Source organism: Xiphias gladius, chromosome 16, assembly GCF_016859285.1.
Source record: "Xiphias gladius isolate SHS-SW01 ecotype Sanya breed wild chromosome 16, ASM1685928v1, whole genome shotgun sequence".
NCBI lineage: Eukaryota > Metazoa > Chordata > Actinopteri > Istiophoriformes > Xiphiidae > Xiphias > Xiphias gladius.
The window spans coordinates 18116729-18134597 of NC_053415.1; the positions used below are offsets into that span (position 1 = coordinate 18116729).

Consider the following 17869-nt stretch of genomic DNA (forward strand, 5'->3'; position numbering starts at 1 on the left):
TTTATCTAAGGATTTAACACTGTCCTTGCAGCAAAACTGACTACATTTTTACACTATAAAAATCCATTCAGACACTAGCTTTAAGTTTGATTGTGGGCCGGTATCAATTTCTGTTTGTGGTAAGATGTCTAATCAGGTGTGTTATCAGGTGACATTTCTCAGTTCACTTGCAGTTTTCAAATTTTATCGTAATTAGTATTAATTTACAACTACACTGACTAAGATGTAACCAAAAATACTAAAACACAATATAAAAAAGATGACAGACAGTATATATAGTTAGAAAGAGGGAGGCTGATTATGGGTTGGCATGTTTGGGGGAATGTGTTTGGGTATGACGGATGGCATGACTGAAAACCAGAGAAAGTGGATGAAATGTAGGGAAGAGGTGTCAACATCTGTGTGGAGAAATATATTGATAGTTTTATTTTGTTTTGATATACAAAGAAGACAACATACAGAGAAAGTGAAACTGATCTGATACAAAGTCGTGCTCAGTTTCTTATGGATATTAACAAACGCCCCAGCTGTGTCAAAAATATCTATATTAAAATACATATATAGCTGTCAGAACATTCTTTGAGTATTGATTTAATCGAAGAACGACCCTGACAGATCTTTCAGTGTTAAACAGCTTAATGTCTGTCAAGTCAAATAGAGGGATTTTTCATGACAATCATAGGTATTGTTAAAGATTGGTCTGGTCTGGTCAGATAATGTGCTTTTATTTATGTTGGTTTTGCAGATATTGTTAATGATGATGCAGTAGATGAATTAGATGTTTAGGTACTGCTGGGTCACACTCACAACAAAAATCAATCATGAAAGGGTCACAGGCCACTGACAAAAACGGCAGGACAATAGCAAGGAGAATTAAAAAGTTAATCCATCTGTCAAGGAGGTGGACATTGGGTTTTTTTTGGAGAAGCGGTCGTGGGGAAGAGGTTATGATTTGGATGTGGCTTAAAGGCACTATTTAGGCTGAACTGAGACAGAGTTAGGTTAGGCAATGTTTATACAGTGTACAATTTTAAACATGGAAGTTTTACCCTTTGACCCTTCCGACCGTCTTGTAGCTTGTCTGTATGAAATCCATTTGAGATGGATGGCAGTTCACACTTGACATCAGATTGTATCTCAAATGTCTTAATTAGACTTACCGCTTGTGACTGAATTTTGCCTCCCGTCTCACATCTGAATTTGTCTATAGTAAACTATGACTGCTGCCAAATGGAAAAAAAATACACATTTTGCACTCTTTCGTAGAGTCAAGGTAGCAGCCGGATTTTAACAGTACGGAGATCATAGGTTCTGATTCCCCACCAGCGCAACGCTGTAGTACCATCTATCAATAATATTTAACTCAGTACCAAAAGAAGTCTGTTAAATTTTTTTTTTTTTTGGCCCAGCAGGTACAACAGGCTGTCTATTTATTGCAGGGTTGCGGGTTGATCCCAGGCTCTTCTTGTCCACCTATAAGACACTGAACCGCAACTGAATCCAATAGCCAGGCTAACACTTTGCATGGCGTCTTGTTGCACGTTGTACACATTGGTACATTGTAAAGCACTTTGGTATAAAAAGTGAATGAAATATGAATTAATCTAATTATTCAAATGATCCGTTACGTTTTCTGTTAATTTTGTCTGCCATCAAAATGTGTTATGGCTGTTTTGAATCTTTCACCACACTCTCAGGAATATAATTCTTGTGTAGAAATACAAATTGTCTATTTAGTTATTATTATTTTATGAATGAACGAATGAAATTTTTTTGCCTAGGATGATTAAATATGATTGTAAAAAGCCTTAACACCCACCATGTGTAATTTCTATGTAAATGTAGAATGTAAACTCCTCCTAAGGTGATTAAAACCCCCACATTCCCAGAAACAATGCAAAGGACATGACCTCGGTCTCCTCAGTCATAGCTGTATATGGCCTGGCAAGACAAAAGTAGTGGCCTTTGATACTTTGCTTCAGGTACAGACTTAAACATTTATCTTGACTGCAGAGCTGGGTTGCTTTACAAACACTACAAAATTGACCCAGTGGTCCCTTCAGTGCAGGCAGGAGCTCATTTGGCTTTAATTCATATGTAGTCATCCCTGACCGACTTCCAATGTGGCTGAAGCTTTGAGAACCTAATGTGTTGTCAATGCATTTTGGGGTGCAACCAAAACCTACCTTCAGTCGGAGCTGTCTTGAAGTGTCAGCGTTAGAGAAACAGGGTTAGAGGACCAGTGTGTAGGATTCAGTGGCATCTAGATGAGGTTGCAAATTGCAACCAACTGAATACCCCTACCCTCAACCCTCACTTGCCAAGCGTGTAGGAGAAGATTATACACTGATTAAAAAAATCATTATAATATTATATTCCATTTTTTTCAATAGATCCCCCTGAATCCACACTTCTTTTTAAAAATTTGAAGTACAGAATTAAAATGCACCCTCATACCGCCATACAGTAGATGGCGGTACATGCATCTTTGAAGCTGGTTGGTATCCACTAGGCCCAAGAGATGCAGGTTGTGGGCATGAACTACTTTGACTGTTCTGCTTTCGTCTTATCGATGCTGTCCAATCAGACGCCTCTACAGCGAGACACCGCCAAGATCAGATTGTGAGACGCGCTGCTGTAGCAAGGCTAACAGAGAGCGGATAGAAAGGGCTAACAAACAAATTGCTAACTTGCGAAGTGCACACCGGTAAGCCGCATTTATCGACTTGTGGCTCGCTATCAGGCTGCCCCAGTAGAAAGGTCTTCAAGTTAAATATCTGTTGTACTAATTGTTGTTCTTAAAATGTCTTGAAAGTATACTGCCAAAAGACACAAAGCTAACCACCATGGTAAAATTGCAGCTAATTCTGGTGGTGTTGTCGATGACAGCTGTGGATTAGCTCGCCCGCTAGCTACTAGCTAGCGTAACGGCGGTTGGATAACAAAGCGCCGGTGGTCCAGGCTTTTCAACCGTTGCAGCGAGTTAGCTCACTGCTAAAACAACCATTGCTAACTAGCAAAGTACTAGTAATGTACTGTAGGCGATAACGTTAATGTATCTTTTGACAAGTTGTTAACTCACCGTATGTAGCTAACAGTAATGGAGCCATTAGCCGGGCTTTTAGTTAAATGTAAGCGTCCTCGGCGATTGATCTATCGGTTACATTATCGTCTGCTCTGTAACGGTACGTTTACTTTTCCAGAGCTTTTACGTTGAAAACGGTGGTGTCCTGAAACGTCATTAAAACAACCGTTAAAGGTCGACACCGGTAACATTAATATAGCCAAAATTTGGCATCGAAACGTCGATATTTTATTCGAAGTTAAATATTCAGGCCCATTTGATAGGTAGTTGAATATTTGATGATAATGAAAAATTAGGTGTTTCTGGATGTAACTTCGGGACGAAGAGGGCACTGTTATTATGTTTGTTGCCGCATGATACGGAGGTGACAAGTATCTGACAAGAAAAGGTACACGACTGTCAATAAACCACAATTAACTAAACAAAGTTATCAGTAACAGGGCATTTCAGAAGTCGTGGCGAAATATTTTGGATTTGAGATTTAAATGTATAGTAATATTCACAGTCGGAATAAAGCATATCTTGTTTCCATTTGATTTGTCAACGTATTGTATTTGCTTTTTTACTGCGGTCCGTCTTCAATTGAAAGCGATCACTTTTTATGCAGCTTCCCTAATTGGCCAACTGGCAAATACTGGCATTACTTAATGTACAGCGGCAAAAGACAGAAACATGAGTAGAAAATAGACTCAAGAATCAAATACTCAACACTAATAAAATATTTTTTCCCTTGAATTAATTGTAGAATTGTTGAAAAGTACTTCGACATTACTTAGTTTGTTTCCTGTTTGGAAGGGATTTAGACCTCCTCTTCCTCCATTCTCAAATGCCAACAACAACAGCCGTCGAAGAAACAGGAGAGTGCACTCGTAAGTGCACAGAATCACTATATTAACTTTATTCAACGTGCGACATGCACACACATTATTTTAAATGTTAAAGCCATACTCAGCTTTGTCCGGAACCTGAAGCACGGAACCAATAAATGCTAAATTTTATGTGAAGCCTTTCAAAACGTGCAGAAGCTAACTAGCTAGCTAACGCAAGTAAGCTGAATGTAACGCTAACTGTTAGCAGTAACAATTAGCTAGCTGCATTCAACAAAAGATTGTTCAGTGCTATCGTGGTTTGTTATGATATGAATGCTGTTACTACTGCATGCATCTGTAATATATGCACCCGTGTGGTGCTATCACTTTAGTCAAATTAATAGTTTTACGCTGGTGTGATAAAGTTAGCATGTTTGCGTGACCTGTAGCAGAAGTTCGACGATGCCTCTCCTCCGGACATGCTCGGTACCTGAAGTAGGCCTTGTGCACACTTAGCGTAGTAAAAGTTTTGAGCATCGAGGGATGGTTTAGTGTGGGTTTCTGTATACACAGTGCATTCAGAAGTACGCCTCAAGGGTTCATATAATTGAGCTTGGTTTAAAATATACACACATACACGTCAAAATTTGTCTTGTAAGAAGAAGCTAACGTTAGTGATGTAGCTTTGTACAGTGTGCTGGCAGCAAGCATTTCAAATGGGCCTTAGTTCAAATACAAGTTTGATTTAATTGTTTATCGAAAACACAAATAAAATATATTTAAACTTAGGAAATATTTTGAAAAATGCAATGTTTTGTTGATGTTGGAAACTAACCACTGTCATTATTTCAGTCGTTATTTAAGTTTGCCTTTTTTCTATCTTAAAGGGGTCTGAAGAGTGACAAATAAAAGAGAATTATCTTTTTAGCCTGAAGCTCAACTCCTCCGGTCCTTTTGGATCATGGCTAAAGATGTAAGTAATTACATACATGGCTTTTACTGGAAACCAGTTTTGTAGTTTATGTGTCACCTTGCAGGCACTGTGATGTTAGATGAATGCACATCTGTTACATTGTTATAACTTAAGATATCTCCTGTAAACTCACGTTTGTACTGCTGTACTCTTTTTTTTTTAAATGGACACATGCAGCATCTTTAATATGGTGAATTTTGGATTGTATTAACTTCCTTTTCTCCACAGGCTGGTCTGATTGAAACAAATGGAGAGCTGAAGGTTTTCATCGATCAGAATCTGAGCCCCAGCAAAGGTAGAAATTACCAGTAATTGCGTCAATGCAGAAATTTTACACAGTATTTTCTTTACATAACCCATACTATAGTTTGAATAATAATGTTTTTTCATGTGTACACCTATTTGCTGTTAACTGGACGATAGGGGTAAATGCCATTTCAATAAAGACCTCTACTCATTACTGGGCTTCTCATGTCTTTTATTAGGTGTCCTATCTTTGGTTACTGTCCAGCCTACAGCTGCACCTGTGGCCAAACAGCTACTACCCAAAACTCTAGGGCCATCCAATGTGAATGTTGCTGCACACATGCAACATGTGCCACACATGGTGAGTGATTCACCACAAAAGTCAGGCTTTTGTGCTTTCACAGCCACATTTGTATGAGAGTTTAGAACCTCTCTCTCTCTCTATATATATATATATATATAGAGAGAGAGATATATATATATAGAGAGATATATATATATATAGAGAGAGAGATATATATATATATAGAGAGAGATAGAGATATAGAGAGAGATAGAGATAGAGATATATATAGATATATAGAGATATATATATAGATATATAGATAGAAATGCACTTGTTAGGTTTCTCTGCAGTGTCTTACTGTTCTGTAAGCCCCCTCCATTATCATTGTGAGGTGACCGGGCAGAGGGTAGGTGGAGGCAGTTGATCCTAAGCTTATCAACTCTACAGTCAGCAGGATTACACCCATCATCCCATTATATACATGGGATGTATACATAACGGAAATCAGCGTAGATATTACCTTTAGTGAAGGGATAGATCACCTATCTCTTAGATACCTGATTACTATTAGGGATGCAAGTATTTTAAGCAATTTCTCTAATTGATCAACAGCCATGTTCATGAGTGAAAATTGATTACTCAATAAAGATGTCCAAAATACTAAATGTGTAAGTCCCATACAGATATTCCATCTAAATGTCACCTAAACCCTTGAGTGAGACTTAATGGATTTTTTTAAATGTACAATCTGTGTACACCCTCATCATATATCAATATTTGAATACACTGAATTTTGGAGAACAACTTGTGTTATGTTGACAGCTTCACTAGATTACTGCCAGTTCTGAGTGTTCATATTTATTTTCCCTTGTCCTCCTCTGGCCTTTGTAGGTGATTGGAACACCCCAGAGGCCCACGGTATCAAATACCATTTTGGTAAACAGTCCACATACACCAAGTTCCCAGTTCCTCACTCAGACTCAACCATCCGATGCCTCTCCTTGGTCATCAGGGTAAGTCTTCAAAAGGTCCTTAAGTTTATAAGTTTGGGACATTGTCAAGCTCTGTGGTGATTAAATGTTTTTAGCATGTGCCAAATCTCATATTATTTCATATAAAGAAAGAAAATAGATTTTGAATACTAATCATTGTGTTTGTCTGGGGGATCTGTTTTTGTCCACAGAAAGCGTGGTAAGAAAGGGGAAAAAAATGGGAAGGGCTTAAGGCATTTCTCCATGAAGGTGTGTGAGAAGGTGCAGAAGAAAGGAGTAACCACCTACAATGAGGTAGCAGATGAACTGGTCGCAGAATTCAGCTCTTCAGACAACCACATGTCACCCAATGACTCAGTGAGTGCTGCAGCTTCATGACATTTTGTCAAAATGATGCAAACATAAATCATACACAAACATGCTTGAAAAGGGTCTCTCATAGTGCTAGATTTTACAGTTCTTTTAACAACTTAGAAGTTTTTAATATTTTGAATCTTGTTTGGTTTTTTTCCCCCCGTTTAGCATGTGTATGACCAGAAGAACATTCGGCGGCGTGTATATGATGCACTTAATGTGCTCATGGCCATGAACATTATATCTAAAGAGAAAAAAGAAATCAAGTGGATTGGCCTGCCCACCAACTCAGCGCAGGAGTGCCAAAACCTAGAGGTAGAAACACACAGTGTAGACCGTTCTTATATTAGCTTGTATTGGGGATGTCTACTCTCTATCACCGTATGTTATCATTCTTAATCATTTTTCCTTTATATTACCTGTAGGTGGAAAGGCAAAGGCGGCTGGAGAGGATTAAGCAGAAACAGTCACAGCTTCAGGAGCTCATACTGCAGGTGGGAATGAATTGAATGCTTGTACTTGGGTGCTCAGGGGGATCTTCACATGTAGCCTCTACCTATGATGCCAGTTCTGTTGGAGCTAATGTGTACCACCTCAAATGTAACTACATGTCAATGCTGCAGCAGCTATGAAGATACCATGTGGAGGCCACAAGAACTGAGGTTCGCCTGCTTGGGCTGCTTGTGTATTCCTCTACATGTTTCTGATGCTGGGAAAGATTGTTCATTGTGAAGAAAACATTGAACAAGTTAAATAATGTTCCCTCTCTCCCTTCTCCTTACGGCAGTTGTGAGTGGAAGAATGTATATGATTACTTAGGGTGTATAATGAATCCACAGCAAAGCTTGATAATGTACATCACATCCATTTCGTGTTATAGTGGTGCTACGGCAATCAGTGTGAGAAATTTTATACTGAACCACAGACCAGTCACTTTGCTGGACCGCCCGATTAATGCTGGAGAATAAATCCAGCTAAAGTGTAGCTGAAGAGTGTAGCAGAATATTTTTCTTTTTGAAATGTCAAATGTGGTATTAATTTAAAGCAGACACTCTATGTAGCGGCTATCAAAATTTTCATCTTTCTTTGATCTTGTCTTACAGCAAATAGCTTTTAAGAACCTGGTTCAGCGGAACAGACAGACAGAGCAGCAGGCAAACAGACCTCCACCTCCCAACTCCATCATCCACCTTCCTTTTATTATTGTCAACACCAGCAAAAAAACTGTCATCGACTGCAGCATCTCCAATGACAAGTATGTGCTTCATTTTCAGCACATTTATTCAAAAAAAGTTTCAAGTTTGCCCTCAAGTCCTTAAATTAATAGAAAAAGAACAGTGTATTGATGGTGACTTGTGAAATGACCTAACAATTTAACCTACCTCTTCAGCCAGGTATGTACTCACTAACAATTCTGGGTTAAATAATTTCTACTACTCAAAGCAAATTATTACCAGCCCAATACATAAGTGATGTGACATTGTTATATCTATCGTCTATTTTGGCTAGTAAAATGTATAATTTTCAAGTTAATAATTTTCCAGCCCTTGGTAAGTAAGCCAAAAGTAGTTTGAAAATCTTCCAAGTTATTAAATTTGCCCGTCAGGATTAGCCTGATAAAGACAGAGATGCAGTTTTTTGAGATGATAACTCAACTGTTCAGTATATAGCTGTTAAGCAGCTGACCCCGAAGGCGTAAATATGAGATCTTCCCATTGGCACCTAACTGCAACTTTTTAATTAAGGCTAATATAGGATAGAAATATGTCCATCTTTTGATGTAAGCAAACTGTCAGACAGCACTTTTTTTAATTTTAAAGGGTAACAACAGATGGAACATAAACAATCCATTGACATGCAGTTAAAGTACTTTCATGCTCCCAGCCCTTCAAACCCTGTTCCATTTATGCAAATAGATGTAAAGAAAGGAAAACGCTGTTAATTAGCACTATGTGCTACTCGTGGTACTGCAGTGCATGCCTCAAATGCAAATGGAACACAACTTCTTAACACAACAGTCCATTTTTACACTGGCGGTTGGACTGGTTGGGAGAGAAAAAAGCTGGTTAGACCATTTAAGTTAATCTTATTTACCTGTGAAACAAACACAGCCAGCCAAACCTTTCTACTACAGTACCTGTACCCTGGCAAATGTGAGGAAACTGTACCTCTTAAGACTTTCTATGGTATTTAAGTGTTTTATGATAACCTGCCAAGTTTGGAAAACCAAGTAGTTAATTTCCTGTTAGCCAACTGAAGGCGTAATCCATAAAAAAAAGTCTCTTGACTTTAAAATGTATCTTTTGGGGTCAAATCCAAGTTTTCCTACATTCTTGTCATAACGTTTTATGGTGTCTACTTGCAGTTAACAGCAGGTGCATTTCTAGTATTTACCATTCTATGAAATATTCATACTTACATTGTCTTTTACTTGTTAACCACTTAAATGTCAGATTTTTTTTTTTTCTTTTAAATCATTATCACACTTCCTTATGTCTCCTGTTGTCCCTCTTTCTCATCTGTAGGTTCGAGTATTTGTTCAATTTTGACAGCATGTTTGAGATCCACGATGACATCGAGGTGCTGAAACGTATGGGCATGGCCTGTGGTTTGGAGGTGGGAAAGTGTTCTCCAGAGGATCTAAAGGTTGCACGTAACCTGGTGCCCAAAGCTCTGGAGCCCTACGTTATAGGTCAGTGCAGCAGGCCCTAATGTACGTAGACCTCATTTTGATATAAGTTAGTGTTATATTCTTTTCAAGTTACTGAAATGGTAACAAACAAACAATTAGACACCAAACTCTTCCTGCTTCAAATTGAAAGACTTTCATTATTGACCCACTGGAATCCTGTTATTGTAAAGCAACTACAGGAAGTGCAGCCTTAGATAGTAGCAGAACAGTATTAAGAAATGGAGTAGGACATTTTTCAGAGCTTCTTTTTGGCAGCCCATCAGTTTTAAAGATGGCAAAAGAATGAACAGTAAAAGAAGCAGCAGCACTAGTGAGTAGATACTTGTTAGGTTGCTTATTTACACAATGTTTGCCACTGAGGAAGCTACTTGCTGCTTTTTGAACACTGACATGCCCCCAGTGGTGAGAAAGAAGTTTTAGAGAAGCTGTAGTGTGATTTGTTCACTTCCAGTGGGTATTCATTGTAAAAGCGGTGTGACTAGAGCAGAGAGAGATGAATTCAGGTATCATCAGAGGCAAATTTCTTTAGGTTAATGTCTTTTCTCTTTTTCCAGAGATGGCAAAGGGTCCCATCAGTAACGTCTACATCACTGGAGGTTCCTCAGCTAATGGAGCCCGTTACCCTGCAAGCAGGTGAGAAGCCCTGCAATTCAACCAACAAATGTGACGGAAAACACATGTTGTTATGCTTGTCCACCATTAACTTGTTTTCTAACTGAATGATAAAATCCTCCTCCTCCTTGTAGTGATGGCTGCACCGATGGCACCATGGCCTCCAGCTCGAATGACTCTCACTACAGCGGGTCTCGTGTGGAGACTCCAGTGTCGTACATGGGGGATGATGATGACGAGGACGAGTACGATGAGAACGACGACGAAGACTAAACTTGTCAACGCCTCGCTGCTCCAACAAGCACAGTCCTTCAAACCACCTTCACCGTGGGAATTTAGTCCCCCTTTGTGTGTGCTTCTTCAACCTTTTCCCCTGTTTCCCATGCCTGTATTTCTGTCTGGCTTTCTCAGGGGTGTAGACGAAAATTGAACAGAGGTGTATATTGCACCCATCCTTTTCTGCTCCTGAATCACGTGCACCTGCACTACAGCTCTGGGGGAGGTGTCGTCCAAGGGAACTGTGGTCTGTGGCCCTGCCACCACGCTGAAGTCTTTGTATGTCTAATCCACTTCTCAATAAGCCATCCCACTAAAAAAAAAACCCTCTGTAGAACCTACTGCTGTTGGAGAATGTATAATGTACTTGTTTGAATAGTTATTTCTATTATTTTTGCAATTACATATGGCAGACATGATGATGATCAAAATGTTGCAAGATGGCCAAAGTGTCTGCTTAACATGTATTAATGCAACACCATGGATTCTGAATGGCCAAATACAGTTGGCATTGCATCTCAGGATGGGGCTCCATCAGATGTGTTGATACTTTTTGTTTTGTGTTCTTGGCAATAATTTGAAATAGTTTCTTATCCTCCATTGTGTTGGGCTGGCTTCCTTCTGTTCTGTAGGCAGCTGCTTTCCTGATCTTGTTTGCTAGTTTTTGTTTTTTGTATTTCTGGAGTTGAGGAGTTCTCCATCACCGCCCTGTTAATGCCTTGGTAGTGTTTACAAAATAATGGCACCAGCAAGGTAAGGACTTTCATAATCCAGGCTCCTGATAGGTAAATAAGCTTTGTTTGTTAATTACGTATATGAATCATACGATTGTAGCTTATAGTATCCTTTAGAGGCCAGTGGTAAAGATAGACCTTCAAAAATTATTGATGTAACTGTGTGGTTGTGTAGGTCTTCATGTGCTCCTTCAAAGATCTCCCTTTTAAAACTGAGCAACACATGTACTGACTCTTCCAAATACTTTTTCTGTAATCTAATATAAGTTTGCAAATTAAATATAGATTGTTTTAATAAGATTGCATCTATAATTTATGCAAGTTTGTTGCAGCAAAAGTTGACCTACTATTTGTGTCAAGCCTGGAACAACATTGCCTATTCCTCAATTTACAAGTAAATCAGGCACACTGAATACCTCAAAATATATATATATATATTTTTTCTTAACCATGTCAAAGATGTAAGCTTGAATTGTTTTCCCTCAAAAAACACATCTACTAAATTAACTCAATAGCTCAGTTTTTAAGTTTAAAAAAAGTCCATAGATGCACAGTGGTTCCTATGTATCTGTCCTGGGGAAAGGTGGGGTTGGGTTTGTGGCCGCTTGTCAGAGGAAAGCCTCAGGGAAACGGCATGCCAGAAACTCATGAAGAGGATGGCTGTGAGGTGAGAACAACTGATAACATGCTCCTTTTCTCACCCGGCTGTTGGTCCTTATACTAAGCTAAAATAGTTTAATGTCTATCTGCATTTAATTTTAATACAGACATGGATATACAAGAGCAACCACTGACATTAACACTGGACCCCATTTCTAATGAGGTGTGCCCAAATGTTTTTTGACATGGAGAATCAATAAGGGCCAAAATGTCGTACATGCCACAGGCACTGGATAATGTGAAAGTTTTCAGTGTCTGATGTTGTGGTCTTTGTTAGTAAGTCTGATCCTGAAGCAGTATAACAAGTCAGTGCGTGTCATTTAAGCTCCTTTTATACCCTTAAAATACCTTGAACGTTTTAAAGGATAGGCTCACATTTTGTATAATTTATCTTAAAGGAGAACTCAATTGATTGTACACATCAAAGGCTGTTTACAGGTCTTTGGGAGTACTGCTGCATATATTAAGAAGTTGCATCACAAGTGTTTTGTGGCTCCAGGGGGCGCTGCACAAAAGATGATAAATTGCCTCAAATGATGTCAGTTGGGTCAGTTTCTGCTGGAGTTTAAGACTACAGATTTGAAAATGGGAAAAAAAAATCTGGAAGCATGGAGTAGGACACAAGTGAGTTTACTAGTCTTGCTCCTCAGCTCTGCTTGGGGTTAGGAGATCTAGGCTACATTGGCTGCTACTAGCATAACACCTGAATCTGACCAAACTGTCAGCAGTCACATTGTATTGTGGGTAATGTAGGCACCAGGTTTTGACAAAGAAAAAGAATGTGTTGAATAAAAAAGGTATCATCTCTGGGTCTGCTGCATTGATTTTGATCCTTTTTTTTTAAGCTGTTCTGTGTGAGTCTGACAATTTTATAGGAATGCCATGATTAATCATCACTGATTTAGTCACTGTAATCAATCCTCCTATCCATATTGGCGGCAAAGAAGTCTCTTCCTGCAGCAGTTTCAATGTGAGTGATGGGAGACAAAATCCATAGTTGTCATTGGGATTTAATGCATCCTAAAGTTTAGCTGAAGTCAATATGAGGCCTCAGCAGTCTGAGCGACTCAAATCAAGTGGGTGTCCTCTAAAATTACTCTTTTAAAGGCAGTAATTTGGTACCAAAAGGGCTAACTTTGGAAGACACCCACTTGATTTGTCACACTCAGGCTGCTGAAGCCTCATATTGACAGCATTGAATTGCTTTGCAATGTACATCTGGACATATCAATTAAGACAGATTTGAAAAAGGAATCTTTACATTTAATATGTCCTGCTTTACGGAGCATTTTTGTTTTTCATGTTTTAATGAGGATTTAATTTAATTTATTTTAAAAATATAAACACCATCTGGTATATCTTAATGGAAAAAAAAACATCATTCAGATGTATTGTGATGTTCCGTAGACCTCCCTTAATCACAAACATGACTGCTTTTCCAAATCTTAACTTTTAATATGCAGCAACTACATGATGAGTCTACACAAATGTCTCATTGCTGCAGGAATTGTGACTTTTTTTTTTAGTTGACTGGTGACACTCCAGCTGCATATGTTGCCTGTGTTGTTCTGTTTCAGCAGGTGCTCACACACTTTGTCTGGGGCATTAGGGTGTTAATGGATTACAGAAAGGTGTTGACTCAGGTGTGTGTGTGTGTGTGTGTGTGTAGGTGGTACAGTGCTCAGAGTGTGCGGGGATCTAGTTCAGCCACCAGTCTCGAGTCCCCATATCTCTCGTACGTGCCCTCTATGATCTGTTTCGTGTTTTCTCAACCTTGCTTCATTCTTTCGCTGCCTCATCCCTGCACATTAGTTAGCAGTATTTGTCATCTGTTTTCTCTTGCAATGTCTCCTCTTTGCATTGCCTAAAACTCAACAGCCCTCAACATGGATATTGGAGGACTAACCACGGTGGTAGCAAATTCTGCTTACATCAATGCCCGTGGAAGCATCGATGGCTCTAATCCTGCAGCAGCTCGGGATAAGAAGTACCATTCTCGCCTCAAACTGCCCCACATCACTGTGTGCGAGGGCCTGAGGGAAACCCTGGATTTGGCCTTTGACTCAGTCTGCGTGGAACAACCTATTGGCAAACGCCTCTTCAGGGAATTCTTGGATTCAAATAAAGAGTATCATGGGGCTTGCCGTTTGTGGAAAGACATCGAGGACTATGACCGGGCGGAGGATTCCGACAGGGCAAAGAAGGCCTCAAAGATTGTCCAGCGTTACATGGACCCCTCTGCCAAACACTACTGCCCGTTCCTGTCTGAGGACATCATAGCTAAGGTGAAGGAAGGCCAGGAGGCTGTGGGGGATGATTTGTTCTCTGCAGCATTGGCCACGACGTTGGAATATCTGCGGGAGGCCCCCTACACTTTCTTCATGGAGAGCATGTACCTGAAGAGGTTCCTGCAGTGGAAGTGGCTTGAGATGCAGCCCATGGATGCGGACTGGTTCCTAGACTTCCGTGTGCTGGGGAAAGGTGGGTTTGGGGAGGTGTCGGCCTGTCAGATGAAAGCCACGGGAGAACTCTATGCCTGTAAGAAACTCAATAAGAAGAGGCTGAAGAAGAGGAAAGGCTATGAGGTGAGAGAACAAATGTCACTCTTGATTATATGCTCCTTTAGTCGCCGTGAAGTTGGTCTTTTGCATTAGCCACTGTAGTTTTATGCATATCATTCTTTAATTCAAATAGACATAGTTTTAAAAGGGGGCCTGCATTTACACTAATCCTGTTATATCAACCGTGCTCAAATATGTTTAACATGAAGGATTAGTAAAGGAAACATGAAGCACATGTTGGACTTTTTATAGTTTGAAATGTAATTTTTTTCAGTCTCTGACATATTGGTGCCTTTATTAATAAGCCGGCAGTTAATATAAGTTATCTCAATATCGGTCCAATAGCAATAGAGCTATGAAAAGTAGATCTGTGTAATCATTTAGATGGTTAGAATTTGAAATTTGGGCCTTTTACTTGAGAAAGCCTCGATTACATAATATACCACAACACAACTGAAGTGTTGTTGCATTTCCTCGCATGAGATTTAAGGGAAACACAAAGCTATTTTAACTGTTCTTTTGGTGATTTGATTAATACAGGTGTTTTACTGGCTTTACGTTCCAGGGAAAGTGCCCTGCGAGCAGGCTGCAGTGGTGCTAATCATCTTTGTCCCTGCCTCTATCTCGTTTGGCTTTAGCCTGCAGTATTAAACACTGAGACAGGGATAGAGTGATTACTGGGAGCTTTAGTGAAAAGCTCTTCTGAATGGAACTCCTTGGCACAGTTATATCTTGCCCTTGACTTGTATGAGGTCATTCTTTGAAATATGCTTGAACCTTTTTTCTACTTGGCATGGGCATGAAAACATACTGCACATTTTTCTTCGACCCGTTGGAAGAAAAGTCTCTGCAGTTTTACTTTTTTTTTTTCTGTTAAAAAGGTCCCTGCTGCATTATTTTTCAAAACTGTCTTACCTAACTTTCTCCCGTAGGGTGCGATGGTGGAGAAGAGGATTCTTGAGAAGGTTCACAGTCGCTTCATTGTGTCATTGGCGTATGCCTTCCAGACAAAAGAAGAACTTTGTCTGGTCATGACCATCATGAATGGAGGAGACCTCAAGTAATGTCACATTCTGAAAAACTCTCATATCAGCTCATCGATAGAACAATGATAGCACTTAGTCATTATCCTCTTTCTATTATGCGTTTGCTTTATTGGCATCCTTGATAATTTGGCAGACAGAACCTCTTTTACTGCAATAACTTTTCAAATCTCCATTGCCAACAGAAGGTGTGCAGTTGTCTCAGTGACTCATGTCCCACAAAGTAAGCTGTGGTACCAGCTGGGAATATATTTAACAATCTGGCAAATGTGCCACAATTCATCTCTGATTGGTAGTTCCAAATTACAGTGTCATTACAGTGGGATGGATTATATGTATTAATATGCACCATACAAATGAAGAAAACACACACATCTATCTACCTATCTATCTATCAATCTAAAAACTGCAAATATATGAAGATTACATAGCCTTTAAACATGACGGAGCCAAAGCTTACCTGATCTGTCTTCCCTGAAGGTACCACATCTACCTGGTGGATGAGAACAACCCAGGCTTTGAGGAGCCCAGAGCCTGTTTCTACATTGCTCAGATTATCCAGGGCTTGGAGCACCTCCACCAGAAAAGAATTATCTACAGAGATCTCAAACCAGAAAATGTACTGCTAGACAATGATGGTAATGATATCTAGTCAAACACAGGTAAATTTGCCATCATCCATGTGTAATTAATGGCTGATGAAGATATCTGTATGTTGTTGAACAGGGAATGTGCGTATATCTGACCTGGGTCTTGCTGTGGAGCTAAAAGAAGGCAAAACCTTGACCAAAGGCTATGCTGGGACACCAGGTGGGTCTCATCTTTATCTACCAAGCAATGAAGAAACAATGTCATATTTTAAGGTGTAATCTCACTTTTGATCACTTGATCAGAGCATTTGTTTTTTTGGCAATCGTTTCACTTTGGTTCTTTCAGGGTATATGTCTCCGGAAATGCTGAAAGGAGAAAAATATGACACTTCGGTCGACTACTTCACTCTGGGGGTCACATTGTTTGAGTTCTTGGCTGCTAAGAACCCATTCAGAAAAAGGGGGGAGAAAGTTAGTTGCCTTTTATTAAACCAGGAGATTTATTTATCTTGTGCTCAAACATGGCTGACTCTGTGAAAAAAATGAGAGGATGAGAGGTTATATGTCTCCCCTTTAGGTTGAACGTGATGAGATGAAAGAGCGTGTGCTGACACGGGTGGTGGCCTATCCAGACAATTTCAGCGAGAATGCAAAGTTGCTCTGTGATGGGCTGCTGGCCAAAGAGGTTGATCAGAGGATGGGTTTTAAGAATGGTTGCTGTGATGCGCTCAGAGCACACCCATTTTTTAATGACATCAACTGGAGGAAACTGAATGCAGGTATCATCTATTTCCTTTACTTTCTTATTTTGTTCAGGCTTGTGTATAACTTCTCCAATGAAACATATATGTTGCACCAAAATAAACACCTATTTCCAATTTCTTCAGACCTTGGAAATTTTTTCCTTCCTCTAACAATTTGATATTATTTTTAATCCCCATATTTCACCTCCTCAGGTATTCTACCTCCTCCTTTTGTCCCTGACCCTAAAGTGGTGTATGCCAAAAGTCTTGATGACGTTGGAGCTTTCTCATCGGTGAAGGGGGTGACCTTGGAGGATCCTGATAAGACCTTTTTTGATGAGTTTTCCTCTGGCAACATCCCCATCCCTTGGCAAGAGGAGATGATCGAGACGGGTATTTATGGAGAACTCAATGTTTGGGGTCCTGAAGGCAGCATCCCGAACGACCTCCGCAGGGAGTCCATACTAGAGCAGCCAAAGTCGTCAACCTGCTGCATATCGTAGACTCATTGAAACACCTTGAAAACACATCAGTTATACAGTGCACGGACTCAAATACTCAGGGCAGACACAGGTCTTTTCTGAACTTTTTCATCGCAGAATTACAACAGTTTGCAACTCTGGACTTTTATTGGTGGGCGCAGGAAACAGCCGGAACAGAAAAGAGGTGGATTTTCAACCTGAGATGGACTTAACCTTTGATCTAGTATTGAAAAGTGTAACTTCTTGATACTATATCATCACTGATCCCTACTGTCCCTCCCTCAAACTTTCTCTTAACTTTCACTTTCTTTGTCCCCCTGTCTCTCTCTCTTAATGTGTGCATATGTTACTCTATTATAATGCTTGTAGATTTAAAATGCATTTTTAAAAATCCTATTTTTAAGCAGGGATATAGTTATGTGGTACCTTTGGTGCTAAGTGACAGTCACATGTCGAAACATGTAAGATCTTTATTTCACTCTATTGCATATGTGCTCCTGTAGAGTGTATACTATTTATGGGAAGTGCTTTTATTTTCTTAGTTTATACTAATTTACAGCTATATTAAATGAATTACCAAAAGCTAAGGCACCAGAAATGCAAAGTTTCATGCTTTTGGAAGACATTTTCCTAAGTTTTTATTTCATGGTTAATAATTGACTCTTTGCACTAATAGCCAAAGGGAAACACCTTTGATGAAGGTTCATCTAGATTAGTTAACAGAGAGACAT

General features: G+C 39.5%; 2 protein-coding genes across 6 annotated transcripts; both read left to right on the forward strand.

Moving 5' to 3' along the window:
• Positions 1-2512: 2512 nt before the first annotated feature.
• On the forward strand, positions 2513-11357 carry LOC120801765 (transcription factor Dp-1-like). Of its 5 annotated transcripts, none has more exons than XM_040148986.1 (13): positions 2514-2707; positions 3881-3954; positions 4782-4867; positions 5096-5162; positions 5353-5474; positions 6291-6412; positions 6583-6748; positions 6914-7060; positions 7171-7239; positions 7849-8000; positions 9271-9437; positions 9992-10070; positions 10184-10322. In XM_040148986.1, exons 3-13 carry the CDS (start codon positions 4856-4858, stop codon positions 10320-10322), a joined length of 1242 nt encoding a protein of 413 aa, XP_040004920.1. In that variant the 5' UTR covers positions 2514-2707; positions 3881-3954; positions 4782-4855. The 5 variants fall into 5 exon arrangements, with proteins under 5 accessions (XP_040004923.1, XP_040004921.1, XP_040004920.1 ...); XM_040148988.1 differs by having other exon boundaries at positions 2515-2707; positions 3831-3954; positions 10184-11357; XM_040148989.1 differs by lacking the exon at positions 3881-3954 and having other exon boundaries at positions 2513-2760.
• Positions 11358-13605: 2248 nt separating this feature from the next.
• Positions 13606-17286, forward strand: LOC120801529 (rhodopsin kinase GRK1-like). Its single transcript, XM_040148641.1, has 7 exons — positions 13606-14304; positions 15213-15340; positions 15804-15961; positions 16050-16133; positions 16260-16384; positions 16491-16692; positions 16870-17286. The coding sequence occupies exons 1-7, from the start codon at positions 13606-13608 to the stop codon at positions 17157-17159; spliced, it is 1686 nt and encodes a 561-aa protein (XP_040004575.1). The 3' UTR covers positions 17160-17286.
• Positions 17287-17869: the final 583 nt, after the last annotated feature.